At 41.8% G+C, this 15,435-nt stretch overlaps 1 protein-coding gene across 2 annotated transcripts in view; it reads left to right on the forward strand.

The window, feature by feature from the left end:
* The window catches only part of gal3st3 (galactose-3-O-sulfotransferase 3), a 29,603-nt gene extending 18,710 nt beyond the window's left edge, over positions 1-10,893 (forward strand). For both annotated transcript variants that reach the window (XM_072376780.1, XM_072376779.1), the window contains exons 2-3: positions 3,850-3,952; positions 5,706-10,893. In XM_072376780.1, the coding sequence (XP_072232881.1) occupies positions 3,855-3,952; positions 5,706-6,939 (1,332 nt within the window). In that variant the 5' untranslated portion in view covers positions 3,850-3,854 and the 3' untranslated portion in view covers positions 6,940-10,893. The remainder of the gene's footprint in view (positions 1-3,849; positions 3,953-5,705) is intronic.
* The last annotated feature ends 4,542 nt before the right edge of the window (positions 10,894-15,435 follow it).

Below are 15,435 nucleotides of genomic sequence, written 5' to 3' on the forward strand. Positions count from 1 at the left end.
TGGGAATCCTTCTTACATTGTGTGCAAGCGATATGTGGAAGGAAAGCCTGAAATACATCAACACCTGCTCCCTGAATGCTTGGCATTGCCTGATCCAGCCTGATGAAGTGGGCCCAGTAGAGTGCCTGTGTAGAAATCCCTCCGTTAGCTCTCCTATAGCTGCAAGTAGCCACATAACAGCAGCTATGAGCTAACAGAGCTATAGCACACGTTCATTCATTCATTCTTCTTAAAATATTGGTGAAATAAAGACAGATAATGCCTTATTTAATGACTTATTTATGTAGTTTATTGTTAGCTTTTTGTATAGCTTGTTGTATCTTCATTTATAAGTCGCTTTGGATAAAAGTGTCTGCTAAATACAGAAACATAAACTTATTTAGAGGCTGCATCCCTGCCCCGTTCACTCCGTTATATGGATCTCCAGTTATCTAAATAGCTCCCGAAGGATGCCGGCTTTCACCAAACTGTTCTCGGTGAGTATATAAATGTATTTCATGCCAGAAATAAGGTCCAGGTTTAAAAATACCGGAGTTCCCCTTTACGTTTGGTTGTATTCAGACATAATCATTATTTTACTGTGGCAATCAGCAACAGAAGGCAAAAAAAAACCCTGGATCACCTCCCTGGAGGCTGAGCCCAGAACAGTTGTGCTCAAGTGTTTGTGTGAGTCAGTACTTCAGAGGGAAAGTTGATATACGCGCTTTGACCCGATATATTAGCCTGAGACGGGCATCATAAGATAACTTTAAGAATACGTTTTACACGGCTGGGCTAGAAAGTATAAAACTGCATGTAGATGTGATCTTTGATTTCTCAGAAACCTTCCAAAGCGTTTCCCAACTTTTACAGAGTTGTGAAAGTGCCGCAGCGGTAAGGTCATCACATGATATCTGTACAAATGACAAGATCATAGAGCGAAGCAGCTGCTGCTGCCTCGGAGCACGAAGCTAGTCTCATTAAGCCGTAGTTAGCTGTGTGTGTGCTGAACCTGTGTCTGTTGGCACACGAGTCGTGGTTTTTATTCCTGCATCATGCAGTGTCTCCCGTGTTTATATTCTGTGTATGTTTGTCATGATCCTGTCGGGGTCGCTGGAAGAGGTCGGACCCAGATGCAGTTCTTTCAAAATCAAAAAAGGTTTATTCAAAAAACAGGGAGCAAGCGGATAATAAGAAATACAAGACTACGGATTAAATAACTTTGACAAAGACTATGAGGCAGGAAACCAGACTTAGCTTGAAGGGTTGGTGCAATGGATTCTGCAGTGAATGGAAGGAAACCAGGAGACTAAATGCTGTGGAGGAAGTAATCAGTGAATGAGTGAAGCTGGCAGGGAGAAACATGACAAGAACTGAGTCTAAAAACATGACAAAGAACCTGAAAACATAATTATCAAAGCATAAACTGTGACAGAGCCGTGGAGTTTTATGTTCTATGTTACGTTTATTTCCAGATTGGAACTGTTCATATAAATTATTGCAGATGGGATGGAGCTGTTTTTTCAAGAATTTTGGAAATTAATGGAAGATTTGAGATTGGACGGAAATTATTAAAGTTATTGGGGTCTGAACCAGGTTTCTTGAGTATTGGAACCTTACTTGATTAAGTAAACAAGATGAAACCACCCTAAATGTAATTGCCTTATGCTTAAATTCAACAGTGAGGCAGTTGTCAGTAACGCTCCACACTTAGACTTCAGGTCCCACAGTCAGAACTTCATGCAGCAACAGTCAGAATGACTTTTATCATCGAGATAACTTAGTTTTTAATACCTTGAATGTATATTTCTTGAGACGTTCTACCAGTTATGCAGATATTTGCTCTTCAGCTGCTCTTTTCTATCGAAAATGCCCCTTGGATTTTTTCATGGACTCAAATATTGACGCACTTTATGAGGATTTTGAAACTTTATGTGCTTTGGATCGTTACCGTGCTGCAATATTGGTCTCTGCTTGTTATTCATGGTATAACTGAATCAAATTAATAAAAGTCTATGAGAAAACAGCTTGGAGCAAAGGAGCTTGTTACCAATACCTTAAACTGACCTTTAGATATATCAGGATCTGTATTGTGCATAAACCCACTTGAGCGATATTAATGATTATGTAACCAGCTTCATAAGGAGGTCGTGTTGTATATATTACATTTATTTCAGATGAGCCTTTGTTTCCATAGTGATCTGATTGCACATTGCTATTTAGAGCTTGATTAATAAATACAAACCAGTAACCAGTGACATGTTGAATCTGATGTGTAGAATCGTATAAGAAAATGGGTTCAGTCATCAATTTCTTATTGAATTTCGTTCCTAATCTTATTCCTCTGTATTAAGGAATTTGACGAGTAAATTTATGGTGGATGACCACAATCTAGAAAAGATAATCCACTCTGAGGCAGTGCTGTAGGAGCTCTTTCTCTTTCCTCGGGCATCATGCCTCACTGTATCTACAAATCAGTAAACAAATGTTCTCAACCATCTCCAAAACTTTTGTCTGCAAACCGAGGGATCGGCTGTGCTTTCACTGGGCTTTTATAACTGCAACGATCATTAGAGAAACCTCATCAGACCGTTGTAATTAAAGAAGCTGGAGAGCTGGTGCAGGAGGAAGAGGACAGAGGCGAGCTGGAGGGAGGAGAGGAGGGTGGATGAAGGGTCTGCCGCCTGAAAGCCACTGAAATCCCTTTCTGATGAACTGTCCTCCTCCATCAGAGCACATGCAGTCTGAGGGCTAAAGATGGTGGTCAGCTGCCCTGCTGATGTCTTTACTCTGTGCATCTGTGTGAACCGGCACACAAACAGTTAGAATAATGATTAATATTTGCTAAAGTTCTTTATTTTACTTTGGGTTTGTGGCATCATTTTCTCCAAGACTGTGAAATTGTGTCAATTTTCTATTAATGGGCTCATTTTTTTAGGAGAAGAGAGAATGGGTTTGATGTGCCTTTTATATTTGTTTTGATTCATTAACATTTGTATGAGCCGGAGTCCTGTTTTTGGACAGTCTAAAGGTTAAATGTGTCGGAAAAACAGCTTCCTCTGACCCAAAAGTAAAAACCATGACAGGCATTCTTCTCTATTTTTCAGCATTTTACAAACTAAATTATAAGTTTAACAAAGTTTTATGAACAGCCTCCTTAGAAATAACTAATAAACCAGAGTATTTAGATTAAAGTACCAGAATTATTGGCCATTTTTTGGTTTATAATTTTCTAAAAAAAGATAATAATGATGACCAGTGTCTCCAAACTGGGACAATGATGTATAAAAGCGATGCAACCAAGCTGCCTGCACAGCTGCTCGGAGTAACGAGAGGAAGTCTCCTCGTCTGTTGGTATGAGATGATAACGGCACAGCGTAATCAAGAAGAGAGACATTGGAAATTGTTATGCAAGAGAGATGCTATCGCGAGAGGCTTGGACACCTTCCCAGGCTGCATTGCTGTCACAGCGTTTCCTCTGAGTCGAGTGGCTCGACTGGATGTGCAGCTCACAGTGACATCCAGTTGAGTTTTTTCCATCTGCATGGAGCTTTAAGCACAGCAGCATAAAAAGAGCAGTGAATGTGACAGACGTAATGAAGGCATCATTCACTGTATTATTACTGAATGACTAAAGCCAAACCACATTACGCCCCAGATAATGGATCCATGCAATTATCCGCTGAATAAATGCTCATAACTGTGTCCTTTTTCCTCCTGCCCTTTCATCCCTTCTGCCTCTCAACTTTCCTCGTTTTCTCCTTTTTAGCATCACCAATTTTCACCATGTCTCTTGAATCTCTGCAGCCGTCCCTGCTCTCATTTTTGCTCACTCATCTGATTAGTTCTCACCTTTTCTGCTTCCAACAGTCCCAATGATGTGGCAAAATATGTTGCAGAAGAAGATATTCCTGGTGCTCGTGGTCATCTGCACTGTCAGTCTTCTGCTGCACCATGGGGGCCACTTCAACTGGTGAGCGGCTGAAATATTCCCACAACACGTAAACATCTGCTACTAATCACTGTGGAGGATAATCTCATGGCTGTTCGTTACTGGTTATTAGTGAGGTTGGATTATTATCGTACTTTAAGATGCATAGACTGTGTGTGCCAGTGCTCTGTAATGTTCACCCAGGGACCAATTAGAAAAGAAGGCAGCCCTTTTATTTAAAATCTGTCTTCCTACAGATCTTCTCAGTGGATCTGCTGTGTTTGACTTTGTTGACAACTGCATGCTCTGCAGCTGGAGTAATCTTCGTTTGTCAACCGCTCCTGGAGAGGAGTGCGTCTGACTGTGAGCTGGTGGGGTCCTGGCTCTTTGTGGGGATATTTATTCTGACATTGTCAGAAATCGACACACTTCCACTCTCAGGAACCGGCAGGACACAGGCGCAGGGATTTTATTTAGACCAATATAAGTCTCCAGGTCAGAGAAATCAACAGGCTGTGAAAGTCTAACACAATAACTATAGTGGGGGGCAGTGTGGCTATAAAATAATCTAAATAAACTAAAAGAGCTATTAATGTTAACGAAATAACTTTGACGCTCTCTTACTAAAGAGCCAATTAGAAATCAAACCCTCTCCTATAAACGGAGACACTATGAAACTTGGCAAAACAAAGTCACTCCTTACGGAGGAAACTAAAGAGGCTGTAAACTTTGACAAGGCTCGGCTGGGACTATGATTCAAAGATTACAAAACAGAAACCGCTCTGATGGAGGGAGACGCTACTCGCTATGGTTTGGTTCAACACTGAATATCATGGAAGGCTATTCACACAGGGTTTGTAACGAAAGCCACTGGCACGGGACAGAGGGAGACTATAAATACACATGGAGGGATGTGGGGAACAGGTGGAAACTCTGGGGTCAGGGAAGACAATCGGACCGTGACACATGAGGAAGTGACCTGAAACGAGAGGAGAGTTAATCCTTCAAAATAAAACAGGAAATGATGAGACAAGAGATGCTAAAAAATAAAAAGACCTCACCTCAGTTTGACATCCACAAGCCTGAAGATCTTACTGTGACTCAAATAGAGATGATCCAGCTTTTTTGATTCTGATACAGATTCTGATATCTGGGTTTTGCATATCGATCGATAACCGATCCGATACCATTGTTGACTTTACAAACCGTATACCTCACTATGTGGAAGGTTTCAGGTTTGACTTAAATACTTAAACTAAACTTATCCTAAAATTAAACAAAATAATAGATCTAAATATGAGGAATGAACCATTGTTTATTAATAATAAAATGTGGGAACGAGCTGATAGTAAAATAAAATGAAATAAAAGCGAGAAATGAATTTAAATAAATAAAACGGAATAAGTTTTTACTTTGAAAAAAGCTTTTGAGTGGCCAGAGTGGGAATTGAACGGCCAACCTTCTGGTTATTGGATGGCCCACTATAACCACTGAGCCATCTGACTCTAATCCTATCATTAAACTGCTCATTTTTCAGGCTTGCATGCTCTAAGATGTACTGTTTGTTTTATGGGTTTCTTTTCCTCAATAAATAAATGACCAAGTATAGTTATTCCCAATGTTTTTAAATGGGTTTTCTTTATCTGCATCTGATGTGTTTTTCATTCTTTTACCCGTCTTTTATACTCCCGGTCCGTGCTAAAACTTATTCGGTCCCGTTTCTATAAAACTGTGACCATTTTATCTGGAGAATCTTATTGTGGAGCTGATCTTTCTTCTTTTTTTTTACCATCAGGACAATGGAGACCTTCCCCCTGGGGTGTCCTACTCTCCACTCCCACCGTGCTCCGGGCCTGAAACCGAAGCACACCAACATCGTCTTCCTCAAGACCCACAAAACGGCCAGCACCACCACACAGAACCTGCTGTTTCGTTTCGCGGAAAGCAACAACCTGACGGTGGCGCTGCCGGTGCAGACCTGCAGTCACCAGTTCTGCTACCCTCTGACCTTCACCTCTCAGTTCGTCCATCCTCACACACTCCCGGCCAACATGATCACCAACCACATGCGCTTCAATAAGACCGCGCTGAAACACCTGATGCCGAACGACACGATATACATCACAATCCTGAGGGAGCCGTCCTCCATGTTTGAATCCTTGTTTACTTACTACAGCAACCACTGTCAGAGCTTCAAAAGAGTTCCCAATGGCTCCCTGGAAGCTTTCTTAGAGGAGCCGTCCCGCTACTACCGGCCAGAGGAGAAAGAGTCCATGTATGCACGCAACACCTTGACCTTTGACCTGGGCGGAGACAAGGACCGGCCAGCAACCGATGCGCTCTATGCACAGGCCTTTACAGCTGAGGTGGAGCAGGTGTTCTCCTTGGTGATGATTTCTGAGTACTTTGATGAATCTCTGGTTCTCCTTCGCCATCTCCTCTCTTGGGACTTGGATGATATTCTGTACGTTAAACTCAACATGCGGACGGCGAGTTCTAAGAAGAGCCTGACGCAGGGTCTTCCTGCAAAGATCCGTGCCTGGAATTCCATAGACGCATACCTGTATGACCACTTTAATGCCACACTGTGGCGCAAACTGTCAGCCCTGGGTCTAGCCTGCGTGGCGAGGGAGGTGAAACTGCTTCGGCAGTCCCAGGAGAAGCTGATGAGAAGCTGTTTTGGTGGCCAGATTCCGCTGCTGCGTTCAGCCGCCGAGATCAAAAACAAGGATCTTCGCCCCTGGCAGCCTAGTGATAAAGTCGACATAGTCGGTTACGACCTCCCGGTAAATATCAGCCACGAGGCACAAGAACTTTGCCTCAAGTACATCATGCCAGAGATCTCATACACGCGGATGCTTCTACGCTCCCAGTCACTGCGGCACCGTCGAAACTATCAGACTCGGACTCCGCAGAAGTCCCGCACAACCATACCTCGGCACTCTCAGGTGCACCGCAGCCAGCCCTCATCCACCGATGCTCAAGGCCCTGCCTCAGGAACAGGGTCCAAAGCCACTGGCGCTGGATAGTGCAGTGGTAAGACCGCTGCCTTTCATGTGGGTGACTGGGGTTTGAATCCTGACCCACCTGCATGAAAGGTACTACTTCCAGTAGGGGTCCTTAGGCAAGACGTCCTTATGCTACCTGGGATATGAGTGTAAATTTTGGATTAAAGCGTCTGCCAAATGCATAAACATACATAGCATAATCTTCAACTACAAAGGACTTGTGGACTGAAAATGTTTAAAATAGTGTGAGTGCCCAACAGACTGCAATGTTCTGCTCATCTCCTTTGGTCTTCTGGTTAAAGTTTAAAGATAATTATGGTGTCTCGTTCCCTCTTGGACACTATTTATGATAAAAATGAATGAAGAAAGTACGTATCTGAACTTGAATTTCCTTCCTCTCGGGCAGGAACAACACTGGGACTAAACTAGAACTCTTTCTTCATGCCAACTACAGTGGATGGCAGTGGGATTTAGGTGAAAGTGGTTCGTTGGAGGAAATCTATTATGTGCAACTTGGACTTAAAGAAGTGGTGATATTGAGTCTATTATAAGGCACAGAGTGTGCTCTGGGTGCATCAGAATGGTATTGTATCCAGTTGCTTGCTTTTATTTTCTGTTTCCTGAGCTCGGTTTGGCTCGCTCTCTTTAATATATGCCACTTAAAGTCCTTGAGAGTCATAATGACACAAGGGCCTCAAAAGACAGACAAGAAGTTCACATCCAACCATTAAAACAGCAGCACGAAAACAAGTTTTTAGTTTTCTGCTTTTACAATCTCCAGAAGCTAAAGCAAGGAAAAGATTAAAAGACAGAGACAGAAAGAGACCTTATCCAGAGAGCAAGTCTAAAAACTGCTGGATGCTCAAATTGGCCATCCATTACTGCCATGACTCAGAAACAGAGTGAACACACTTGCGGTATAAAAGCCTGTGTCTCCTTTGCCTTTGACCTCCCCTGCTTCCACCCAGCATAATTTTCTGCATTTCACAGCCTGTCATCCTTGATGTTATCCTCTGGTGATGCTTTCTATCCAGAGAAAACAGAGAAAAGCACTAACATCCTGCTTTACTTTGTGTTGAGGGTAAGGTTTCTGGATGTGGGGTTTCATTTGCAAGTTAGGGCGTAACATTGCTTCAGTGCTACATGAAAGGCATGTATTTAATGTATACGCATACAGGCACAGCGGCTCCAACTCATAGCAGCTAAAGGGGACAAAGACCTGAAGCCTGTGGGTCGCAGTGTGTGAATATTTAATGGTTTATTCTCACAGCACCTCCTATGGCCCATGTTCTTAGGTTACACGGCTGTACATTTTCACTGAGGACATGTTCGACCAAGGGAAAGTTGCTCGATTTGAACCCTGAAGCACAGGAGGATAAAGTGAGATGTAGGATGCTTAAAGCCTGGGATCTTAAATGATCCAACTTTATCGCAGCTGTGATGAATTTGTAATGCATTCTGCGCACATTTAATGTGTCATTTTACTTTTTTTTTTAAATTCCTCCAGTGTCCGAGTTTGTTTGGGGGATAATATGAGCCAGGAAATGAGTCTCTCTGCTTCTTGTTCTGTATTCTACCAGCCAAAGCGTTCTACGGGGTTCTCTTGTGGAGAACCTTCCTGTTATGGAACTAGGAAGGTGTTTATATTATTATTGTAAGTTATTTCCAAGTCTGTGGACAGATTTACGGAGTCAAGCGTTGCATCTGCTGACGATACAGTCACCAAACCTGAAACTATTGAAGTTAGGAACAATATTAGCTCTGAGAGATGAGTACCAAGAAAAAGGTGTCAGCAGTAGCTGGGCTGATGCCCCAAATCTTTACTCGTGACCAAAATAAAGGCCCACTCAGAGGTGGTTGTGGTCCAGTAGCTAATCAGTCTGATGGCTAATTGGTGACTGGCGTGTTAGTTTGTCTCCGGTTTACATCCGTTTTTTCTTTAAGTTATGTATTATTTAATATCAGGGCTTTAAGAGTCCCATTGTTGTGCTCCATATTTAACCTTTATTTTTCTATGAATCACTGGAGAAAATGGGCTTTTTTCCCCATTAAGTTCCTGGACCATCGTATGCACTGCAAACCACTTCAGGCAGAGGAGATGGAACAAGACGTACAGCAGCGGTATGAAATATTCATCGTGTATGTGTTTTACATAATGCACAACTACAAAAACCACTTCTGAAAACCGCATATTTAAACAACTTTGGAATTAATCTTTCACTCAGCAGCGCTCGACCACAGAATCATTCTGTGGTTGGAGTCTATTGCACTGCAGGTTACAATGTTAAAGAAGAAGAAGAAAAAAAAGAAGAAGAAGAAGAGCGCTCTAACCGCTGCTGTAAATGCAGGATGCAGCTTAACTAAGTGGCTGTGAATATCTGAATTCAGACCAGGGAACCTTGGCTTTAAGACCACAGGATGCACAGCAGTTTATTTAATTTATTGAGAAATATTTGAATTGTGTTTAAAAAAACGTGTAATATCTCTTTAAAGTACACACACTGTAATCACAGGATGAGGCTGGCTGTGTTTTGCTTACTTTTAACAAATCCCATGAAAAGACCATTATCCACAGCTTCCCTCTCCAGCCTGCCAGTCTGTGACACTCTGAGGCTGTAATCCCTACACATGTAATACACTTATGAGTGTTTCTGCTTGCTTAATGATGGCAGCACTAAAGTGACACGGTGTGTTTTGGCGATAAATCATAGGATCAGTTTAGTTGTTACTGCTGCTTTCATGGGACTTGTTGACAGTAGGAGAAATGCATAAATCACCAGCTCTGTCCTTTAAAGTAGCTGGCAGCTGATGTTGATTCACAGCAATACTTTGATTAGTTTGAATTCACCTACTATTTGTAAAAAAACAACAAAGAGTTTTACATTCTGATGAAAACTCCTGAATGAATTCAACTTCTTGTGAATCTATTGTGAGACGACGGTAGATCGAAATGCTGTGAAATGAGAAAACTCTGTGTGTATAAGTCTGACAGTCCTTAAGCATTCATGGAGATTCAAAGTATTCAATATAAAATAAATGATAGATTGTGATATAAATGATCACGTGCTTTGACTCAAACGTATGATATGTTGTGATCCTGTCTCCTGTAAGAGTTTTTCAGATGTTTGTACTTTCTATTTAATTCCTGGTTTCTTTTATGTGAAGCCAGTTTTTGCTGCACAACACCATTTATTGTCAAAATGACCCTTTTCATGACAAAGTTGAACGTGGACAATTGAAAAAGGGGCACTTTGTAATGTTGGAAATGTGTAAAAAATCTCTTATTTGTCTTACAGATTTATTATTTAAGTCATTTTGGACATTTTTGGTACTGCCGGTATGTGCATATACTTCTGATCCACCGATGCTTTCTAATGCCTGTTAAATCCAGTTTTCTGCCATCTTTTACCGGTCATTTGTACACAAATGAAGGTAAATTAAATACCCCCCCGCCCCATGTCTGTGTCTGACTGGGATCCAAATGAACAATGTCTCTTTTTCCTGCTCCCGGTTCATTTCCGATCCATTTCTCCAAGGCCGTGAGTCGCTGTGAGTCCTCTTTTGATTGTAAGAGGCGCTTGTTGCTCTGCTTCTTGTGAGAGTGTTTCAGTAATAGTCATGCTGTCATTTTAAAGTGCCCGCTATTCTTTAGAAAATACCAGAGGGTCTGTAAAATCTCATCATTTTCACGTCAGCTGTTTTTAAGAAACATGTTATTTTGTTACAAAGTGAAACTCGTGGTGTCAGAACATTTTTATGTTTTCTTCTCAAAATGCTGTTCTTCATGGTGTCTATAATCTGCTCTCCATTTAGTTTTAAGATATTAAAGAAGAACTATTTTCCTTTTGTATGAAAAAGATGGGTGAGTGATGGGGCTCTGAACAAATGGCTGTAGACAATCAGAGCTAGGGGCCCCAAAGCTATCAGATGATTGATGGTAAAAGTGATGAATAAAGTCTGATTGTTTTCAATTCATCTGCGAGTGAAAGTTTTTGGCTCCGCAATTATGCTTTTCAATGCAAATTAATTCAGTTACACTGTTGACTTGAATTACAATCATATTAGAGCAATGCATACACATACTTTATCAGCAGCAGCAGCAGTTCATAGTTCCCCAGAATAGTTTCTGCTCCTCTGAAGACTCAAAGCAGACGTTTCAGCCTGTAATCAGTCTATTGAAATTACCTTTATTCAGCCCGCCCACCTAAATGAATAAACACTTTGCCTCTGAGAGGGACAAAAACAAAATGCAAAGCAGTCTTCTTGATGTGGCCGTGATTGAAGCAATCACCGTGCTGTGTCCTCGTCCTCAGCCTGTTATTATGGCCTGCTGTTGCCATGGAGGTGTCTGCTGGAAGGTTGCCCTCCAGGCTCGCCGCCTCGTTACCTCTTTTCCTCTTCTCTGCTGCATTTTTAAAGGATATTTATGTGTAATTTGGGTTTAGCTGTAAGCAATACTTTGATAAGTGTAATTTTAGCATAATGACAGAAAGAAAACTAACAATACTAATGACTTTTCTGTCCACCTCACCTGAACTTTGCCTAATGCTCATTGGCAGATGTTCGCATTCTAACAAATTACCTTTTAATGTCGTGTGTTAACATTGTTGTTTTGAGCTCGTTTGGCTCAAAGTGGAAACATGCCCAGAGGCTGGGGTATAATCAGCGGGATCTAGTTCCCATACTGCACTCAACTGCTCATCAGTGGTGGTTGTAGAACCCAACAAAGCTGGTGTTGTGCTGAAATTTGACCCCCGAGCACAATCTGACCCTCCTTAAAGCACTAAGGCAGTCAGTTAGCTGAGGTTTCTTTGTAACCCACGAAGAAGAAAAAGTGTCTGTTCATTTATTCAAGCTCTTTCTAGGAAGAATCTGATGTGAATCTGAAATAAGGGGCATGGCTCGATGTTGTATCGTTTCATGTGTCTCATCAGAAGTACACACATATCTGTTCTGCTTTCAGTAGTGTTGAGGTGCTGTTGGTAGACATTTGATTTATTTTTTTTATTCCCAGCTGCAGGGCTGCACACAGCATTTCTTCTAAATGTGACACACCTGACCTGCTACGCCGACTCCCTTTGATTTCAACTACAGCTCCATGAGCAAAACGCTGCTGGCAGAACAAAGCCCCTCTATTCCTACACTTTATACGAAGCTGGGAGCTGGAATAATGGCACGATGTTCCCTTTTTGCATACTCTTCACAGGGATCAGTGCTGGTGCAACACAGAAACAGCCATCTTTACTAACTACTCCAGACTTAAATGTGTCAACATGACAAACTGTTTGTCACACAGATGTTGCGCCGCATTGAATATTTAGTTGGTGTGTTTGTAGCATCACTGTTCCTCAATAACACAAACCATACTGTGTCAATCATGCACTGAAATGCCTTAAAACTCTTGCTTTCAGCAATGCACACAATAGCCTCTCAGACCTAAACAAACAAATTCAGTTAAGTTGCGTCAGAAAACCACAATGATACCTTAAAAAAACAGCAAACACACAGAGGACCTGCTCAAATTCCCCGTATTATTGTTCAGTTGTAAGAGGAAGGCAAATTACAGGTGGTGAAGTATTGTGAATGCTATGTGTTAGCCTTCCAAAAAGAGCCAAAATCCACGCTAACACTGAAAATGGACAAAAACATCTAAAAGATGTGCCACAGATTTCTCCGACAGGATAGCTAAAGACACACAAGTCTTATAACTGGCAAAAGACAACATTATGCAAAGTAACTTCATCAACAGAGTGCAAGATTTATACAACGGCAACACAATGAACTCCTAATTGCTCAGTTTACTTGCCTTGTCATGATAAGTTCCCCAAATTATAAGGAAATTCTATAATTATCTGTTTGTTGATAAGTAGCTCAATTAGAAATAAGAGTACATCAGATTAATGAAGTAATTCCATGAAGCTCTTTGCTCAGATTGCAACAGAACAGCCACCCAGCAGTTAGAAAACAGCTACAGTATGACATCTTTGAATGGTGCTGAGTCATAACTGTGCCTTCACCTGTACTGTATATATAAGTATTATTAAGTTTTACACCATTTTCATCCAATACATTCCCATTAAAAACGTTTAGCTTGAGGATTCAAACTCTGATGGAACTACTTTGCTCGTTTTCCAGCATATTACTGACCTGTCAGGCTCAGACTGTTGAGACTTAATAAGGATTTCAGGTGATCTCTCTTCCTGGTTTTTCTGCAGCACCATTTTTAATGGAGACATTTTAAATGTGTAATAACCAATGATGCATCCAAGCTGCACCCTGCCTCTTGCCCAGTGGCAGCTTGGATAGACTCCAGCTCCCCCGCGACCCTGATTTGGATCAAGAATAATGTGTAACAGTCTTACAGAGGAACCAGTTCGTTATCGCAGTCAAGCCCACGAGGACCAAAAGTATGACTCAGCTTCTCTAAAAAGCTGCTTGGACATAATGAAGTTTCTCATTAGAGCAAGGGACCAATTAAACGTGCTGGATGTTTACCATTTTGGGATTATCGGTACTGCATTATCAGCACTGTTTCCGGTAAAGACAAACTGAGTGCAGCCTCGTCAGTAAGCCTGCGGCACCATATTCTGGATAAGTGTATTGGCAAAAGTCCCTAAAAATCAGTCTCTAGATTTTAGGATTCATCTGTTATCATATTCATGGGATGCCAGCATCATAAAAACCTAAACCTAATGGCATTTGTCCATTACAGTGTAGTAGAGTTTGAGCCAGCATAGCTCTTACATAAAGTATCCCTTTATTGTGGGTGGGATCAGCTGTTTATCACCAGTGTTGCCAGGTCTGCCTTTTATAAGCAAGCTTATTTTTTTTAGTATAGAGATCAGGGGCTTGTTGTTGTTATTCTAAATAAGCATTTTTCCTGTTTAAACGAGCATAAATTACATAGTTTGTCCTCCGTTTAAGGTGGAAAAGCCCCGTCTCCTCCGTCCTTCTGCTTCCCTCCTACAGTCAGTCAGTGAGAGAAATTAAACAGAGTTTCTACAGCTACTTTGTCGACAATGATGAGGACTTGGTGGCAGAAGTGCAGAGGAATACAGCAAAGAGGGGATTAAAAGACTGGATTAAGTAGCAAGTGGATGCAGCAGGAACAGGTCAGATGCAGGTTTAGTAAACGTGACGCATACGTTGTTCAGGACTGATAAACATAAAAGCAGCACTGCTGTCATTAATGAGGACTACAAAGGAAGGAAAGCTGAGGATGGCTATTTGATGTAGACTTGTAGGCTGTTTTAGCCGACTTAAATATATGGAAATGTATTCCTAGTGTTGGTTTATAGGCCTATTTCTATTCCACAATACGTTTAAGAAGATGCAGTTTGTGTTCCAGTACGTTTATTTGTAAAGGATGACTCATTATGTTGCAGCCCTGGTTGCTTGTTTCTGTCAAAAGATCTGGCAACGCTGTCTTTCATCCCAGTGTGTGAAGCTGCTGTGTCACAGATGACATACGCAACTTTGTTGTCTCCATTACACTGATTTAGCAGATGCTTTTATCCGAAACAACTCACAAGTGAGGAGCCTGGAGGAGCATAACGCTGTTATTGCACTGAATGAGTTGTCAAAGCTCTCACTTCAGAAGGGTTTGAATATCACTTGCAGCAAAGAGCTCTAACCTACAGAAACAAAAATCCATCTGTAAATCGCAGTTAATAAACGTGCTAATGTATTCATTAGTCATGCACACAATATGCAGTCCGGGTGCAGAGATGATCCGTAATTTATGCTGTAAACTGTCGGCCAGTCCTTCAAACCCCTTCATGAAACAGGAAGTGTGTTGGTGTGAGTGCGCTGCTGCAGAGAGTGTTTACGCCCACAGGTAATGGTTCCCTCTGAGTGTTCCCGTGCCGCCGAATAGTTTCGGTTTGGCTCACTTGGTACAAAAAGTATCAGACAGTATTAGTTACCTGCTGCCTGAAAAAAAAGCCAGCGCCGTAAGTCCGTTGCTGCCAAAGGACGCAGCTCCGCGTGTGTTGTAGACTCTGAGATTATATTATCACACTTTATTGTTTAAAGAGACTGACCTCCTCCCAAAACTGACCCTGGAGCTCATTTGTCTCCGCAGGCAACAATGACCTACAATCACTTTCACAGAATATGTGATAAACTGCGTCTAAAGAATGAAAAATGGTGTCCATTTGGCTGTACTTGCACGGTAGAATTAATGTGTTTTAATTCTAATCATGATGGGGTTTTTTTTTTACCGCACCCAAGTAGTTTGGATTTATATCCTGAAACGAGTCATCTTACGGTCGGGTCACGCGGGGGGGCTGGAGCCTTTCCTAGCAGTTCATCACAGGGCCACACACAGACAAACAAGACAAACAACCACACACACTCACTCCTAAGGACAATTTAGAGACACCTGCCCAAACACAACGAGGAAATGACACATTTCCAAAGCAATGGCTTCCATTAAGGCAGGGGTCGGGAACCTATGGCTTGCGAGCCAGGTGTGGCTCTTTTGATGATTGCATCTGGCTCGCAGATAAAACAAAA

The sequence above is a fragment of the Leuresthes tenuis genome, unplaced genomic scaffold, assembly GCF_036924035.1.
Source record: "Leuresthes tenuis unplaced genomic scaffold, fLeuTen1.0.hap1 SCAF_22, whole genome shotgun sequence".
Lineage (NCBI taxonomy): Eukaryota > Metazoa > Chordata > Actinopteri > Atheriniformes > Atherinopsidae > Leuresthes > Leuresthes tenuis.